General features: G+C 45.7%; 1 protein-coding gene across 1 annotated transcript; it reads right to left on the reverse strand.

Moving 5' to 3' along the window:
* Nucleotides 1–324: 324 nt before the first annotated feature.
* NEDD9 (neural precursor cell expressed, developmentally down-regulated 9) lies at nt 325–5,040 on the reverse strand (the record flags this gene model as incomplete). Its single annotated transcript, XM_009876953.1, has 5 exons — nt 325–831; nt 2,167–2,256; nt 2,594–3,817; nt 4,237–4,338; nt 4,939–5,040. Coding segments are annotated over 5 exons (2,025 nt in total), but the record flags the coding sequence as incomplete, so codon positions are not given.
* Between the last annotated feature and the right edge of the window lie 528 nt (nt 5,041–5,568).

A 5,568-nucleotide genomic window follows, 5' to 3' on the forward strand; every position in this document is an offset into this window, starting at 1 on the left:
GGCAGTATATACAAAAGATATGCGCTGCTTACCCAACGCGTAATTTTTAAGGTGCTTAATTGATGTTTTAGGCAATGTAGCGACATATACATATATGCAGTGTACACAAATCTAAACGCATATTAGAAACACAATACAGTATGAGATACAGTCCCAGATCCCTGATTTCATTAGATTCTCTAACACGCAAGAACTTATTAAAAATAATTCATAAAAAATATCTTGAAAAAGAAAAAAAAAAGAAAAAGATAACATTTCCACAAAAAGAGCTCCAGTTTGTTGACTCTCCTGTTTTGCTGTTCGCGGGTCGGCCTCTGCGGGGTTTCACAAGGATGCCATTTGGACCAGTGAGCGCTTGAACAACTGCGCGTGATGCGACAACTCCGTTACTCGGTCCACCATCCTCTGCAGGGCCGCCGTGTTGGGGTAATGCAAGGCGGCCGTCTTGGTGGCCAGGACGACGCCCTTGAGCAGTTCGCACAGCTGGTTGCTGGAGTTCATCACTTTGTTGCGCACGTCCTGAGTGCTCACTTGCCTCGTGAGCATGTCCCCGATGAACACCAGTTTGTGAGCGCTCAGGATGACGAATTTGCTGTGAGCCACGAAGATCCGGGGGGGCTGAGAAGCGTTGACGCAGCTGAAGAAGGCGTCGATGGCGTTGAGGAGGGAGTTGAAGTGAGTCTCGCATTGCTCGGCGTAGAACAGGAGCAGCTGGCTGTCGCGGGAGGTGGCAGCGCCGTTTGCGAGGACGGCTTGGGCTGGTTTCCACTTCGAGATGTCGTTCTCCACTGGCTTTGTGATCTCTTGCACCAGGCGTTGAAACTGATTGATCTGAAAGGCAAATATAAAGGCTCTCTTCAAAGCATGTTCTCGTAAGATGATGTTGTGTGGTGCAGTTTCGTGTTATGCCTCAGGACACCCTTGGGTATCCTAGATGATGCTAAACAAAAGGCAGTATTTTAAAATCTTTTATTTTGGAGGGTGAGGGGTAATAAAGTGCTTTGGCTACCATAAATCCAAATAGAGTTCAGATGAGAAAAGCATCTAAAATACCTTATTTGCATTTTAAAAAAACACCTCCTGAATTTACAGGTTGTTGCTCATTTGGTATATTCCAAAATCACAAGTGAGAGAGACGGATCCAAGTGGCGATGACTCCTACACGATCTTTGAAAAGCTGCCATCTCTGTGGGATTTCTGAGATGACAAACTTCTAACTCTCACCTCCACGTTGCTTTTGCAATTTTCTGCCATACGATACGCCAACAACGTATCAAGTAATTAACATGAAGGCAAAGCGATAGCCCTCAGTCTTGTATGACTGACTTTTTTTTAGCATTTAAAGTGACTTTAAGCACAGTATTTAAGTTAACGGTATTGATGTGCACTGAACAGATGTGCAGGTGACACGTGTACTTGGCGTGGTTCAGTGAGGAAGGCAACGGACTGGAGGCCAGGAAAGGCAAGTTCTCAAGCTGCCTTTGTGACTGCCCCCCTGTGAGATGCTGCAGAAGCCTGCTTCTCTCTTGTGGAAAGCTTATGGAGACACAGACTCTTTTTATTATATGGATGCACTGGGCCTACCACCACGACTGTGTGTTCTACATGAAATAATTAGTTTCCTAAATACAGACTTTCAGAAATTGTTTACAAGGGAAAGGCTTGTTTCTACTGCAAAAGACGTTCTAAACCCTGAGAGCTGTGGTTGTGCTGCCGCTTGACTCCAAAGTGGCAACAAGGAGATGCACAGGGCAGAGGTGCTGATGGCAGCTGCTCTGCAGTAAATACTTAAGATGTCTCTGGCGTAAGCCATCGCTGACACAGACGCACAGCAATGCTAAAATCTTGCTGCTCACCGTTTCCCATCTGGAGGGTGGCAGCGCATGTCCTTGTCCTTTGTGCTGCTAAATCCAGTAACAGTGGAGCCCAATAGGCACAAACTCCACTTGGAATGAAAGTAACCAGGACCTGGTATCTGCTGTCTTAACCACCTAGCACCTGAGACTTTCCAGCTGCATGTGCTGGCACTCACACACACCTCAGAGCCACAGTGCCAGCAGCTGCACACTGCTAAGGGAAGGGCCTCTCCTGCTTTATTTAACCAGAATTCCTTCTGTGCAAGGAATGCTGTGTTTCAGTGGGATTATTGCACCCAAGCAAACATACCTGATGGTGCTCCAGCTCCATTTTGCTCTGCTTGATGATATTTTCTTTCTCCAGCAGCTCCTTCTGTTGCCTTTCAAATTCTTCTTTCCCCTGTTTTGCATAAGATAAGACACTGTGTTAAATCAAAACTGCTCCTGGGCTAAATGACAACTATAGGTCAAATAACAGACTTCTTACACTGACTTTTTTACTGTCTGTGCATCACTCGGAGTACAGGGAAGAAAAGGACGGCGTGGCAGGGCAAAAGGCTGTTGCTGTTACAGACGCAACAGTCCTACTTGAGAGGCAGTAATTACCCTGGTGAAATCATTCTTGAATACATACAGGTGTGACAATCTGATTGCTGCTTTCCTGCACACAGCTTCTGTAAAAAACCCAGGCAACTCTTGGTTGGCCTCGTACCAAACACGGTGTTGGGTTTACCTACCTGCAGGTGAACATAGTCGTAGTCGTCCATCCAGCTCTTTTCTGAGTTTTCACTGGTGGTGTTGCGAGGGTGCTGCCCTTTACTCAGGAGCGGGGGAAGGGAACTGCACTGGTTCTGTGCTTTTTCTCCGTGACACTGCATAGGAGGACTGTCATATACGTAGTCAGGAGCGTTCATGTTATTCTCTGGTGCATTTTTGAAACGTGAGCCACTCAGTGCCTGTTTGAAGAGCACCTCTGCGTTGATGCTGATGGTAGTAGTCAGTTGCTTGGCATCATCCGGGACTGTCCTTGCCACCATAACAAAGCGATCCAGGTCATCGCACTTGTTCTGCAGCCTGTTGACAGCTAGAACATTCAAAGACCAGTTGTAGCTGCTCAAGTCGTGACTGGTTTGGGTGAGGATCTGGTGAGAGTCCTCCAGCCTTTGCACCTCCCTCCTCATTTTGTTAAGGAGGCTGAACTCAGAGAGGCAGGAAGCGTTGGCAGCTGAGCCTTTTGCAAACTGGAGGTACTCCAACAGCGACTGCTCTACCTTATCCACAGCAGCGTGAATTTCGTTGATGTTTTTCTCCATGTATCCGTAAGACCGCCAGTCTGCTGTGACAAAGGCCATGAGGTTATTGACGGCTGTCTCCACCATCTGCTGGAGGTGATAAAGTCTCTCTATAGCAGTGTCTGGATCAAGGATCAGTCTTTTGTCCTGTGCAGTTGATGCTGAAAAAGAAGAGTCTTTTGACGTTGTTGAAGATGTGGACATGTTACTCCTTGTGCTTCCTGTGCTGGAGAAAGACAACCTGTTCATCCCATCAGTCACATCCTGTAAGCCTTTAGTGTCTTGGAGGACTTGTGGTGGCACATCATACACACCTTCTCTTCCTTCTACGGTGAGGTTTTCGCTGAGTCCAGTCTGTTGCCCGGGGAATGTAATTCCCCTTGGGGTATCATAAACGTCTTTCTGAGGTGCAATTTGCTGCCCAAGAAAATGGCTTTGATGGTTCATAGGGATGTCGTAAACATTCTGTTTCTGTGGCATTCTATCCGGCAATGAAAGGCTCTCCAGAGAAAATTTATTAAGTTCTTTCCCAGTTGCTTTGGTGATGGGAGGAGGAATATCATATACCCCTTCTGGTCTTACATTGTGGCCCACTGGAGATGAAAAATCCTGCAAATTTTCCCTCAGGCCTGTATCATCTCGGCATGCAGATGGAGGTGTAGCATAGACCTGAATCACAGAAAGCAAACCATGAACTCTTTGGCTGGAATAGCAAAATATTTTCCCTCTTCCATACAGCCTATAAAATGCTTGTATGGAAGATCTGCCACCAATTTTTATGGGGTCAGCTACTTGTCCTGAGTTTGTCAGTTTTAATACCTCACTTGGTAACATTCATCTTGATGCAAACTCTCATAAGCAGCAAAATCCAAAAAGGCAGCGTGCTGCCACAAAGATAACGTAGGTCTAATTATCAATTCACATTCCACAACATTAATAATTTTGATGCAGCGCTTCACTTTACCAGTTTAAAAACCTAAGGAAATCTTTCAAGCGCTGAATCTTCTTCTTTGGGGTCACACATGAACTCTTGCTTAAACATGCAGACATGAAGATGCAGGATCGTGTGGAGACAGCCCAATACTCACCCCTTTGGCAGGTGGTACGTCATAGACTCCTGAAGCTTTTGCTTCTCCCATAGGAACTGGAAGTGCAGGGCCCTTAACCGACGTGGGGGGAATGTCATATATCTAAAGAAAGAATAAATTGGTTACAAAACCAAGTTATGTAGTATTGGCCTTTGGTGTAGAGGAGCTGCTCTGTCAGAGAGCCCCAGGGAGATGCAGAGTTGTTGAATTACAGGTCCTGCAAGCATCCACTCTAGATGTCCATGGTCCTGGGGACTGAATGATGAGGGTGTTCCCCTCAAAGGTATATTTCAAGTTCAGGGGTGTGGTGCTGTTGATATGTGGTGAAAACAACTCCCTGCATAGTAGCTGTTCATATAGGTGATAATTTTACCCTTATTGAGTGAATTACTGTCAACTATACAACAATAAAGGAAGGGGAAAAAAGTTGTTCCCGGGCAGCAAGTTTATTCTCTTTAGATATACTCTTCGATCAAAATAGAGAAAGCAAATGGGACTTTTGTGTTTGGCAAGCTGCCAAATCTTAGTCAACATCAAATACAACTTTGAAATACTTTTGCGCTCTGTGAGTAAGCCATAGCTTCTAATTAAAACATATTTTCTCTCCGAAATGAGAGAACTTGCTTTGCTCATAAACTTCTGGTAGAAATTCATCACCTTTTGTGCCCTGTCAGCACTGTTGGCAGTTTTATTGGCGCTTACCCCTTGGAGAGGACGAACGGGGGGGATGTCGTAGGCATCCTTCTGGTACTTGGAAGGGAATTCATAAACATAACCTTGTCCTGACCTGACTGGAGTTATTACCTGTGGGATAAAAGAAAAAGAAGAAACATAAGCCTTTGAGAATCTTGGCATGTAACTGCACAGGGTATAAACAATCCAGTACTATTAACAGTTGTGCTTTACGAGGCACTGTTAGTAACAAGACCACCTATACTTCTGGCAACTAAACACCACAAAATCACAGAATCACAGAATGTCAGGGGTTGGAAGGGACCTGAAAAGATCATCTAGTCCAGCCCCCTGCCAGAGCAGGATCACCTACAGTAGGTCACACAGGAACACGTCCAGGAGGGTTCTGCAAGTCTCCAGAGAAGGAGACTCCACACCCTCCCTGGGCAGCCTGTGCCAGGGCTCTGGCACCCTCACAGGGAAAAAGTTTTTTTCTAATATTTTTGTGGAACCTCCTTTGTTCCAGCTTGTACCCATGGCCCCTTGTCCTGTCACTGGACATCACTGAAAAGAGCCTGGCTCTGTCCTCCTGACATTCACCCTTGATATACTTATAAACATTAATTAGGTCACCCCTTAATGACTATTAGTAGCTACGAA

This window comes from Apaloderma vittatum, unplaced genomic scaffold (assembly GCF_000703405.1).
Source record: "Apaloderma vittatum isolate BGI_N311 unplaced genomic scaffold, ASM70340v1 scaffold31529, whole genome shotgun sequence".
In the NCBI taxonomy this organism is placed as follows: domain Eukaryota; kingdom Metazoa; phylum Chordata; class Aves; order Trogoniformes; family Trogonidae; genus Apaloderma; species Apaloderma vittatum.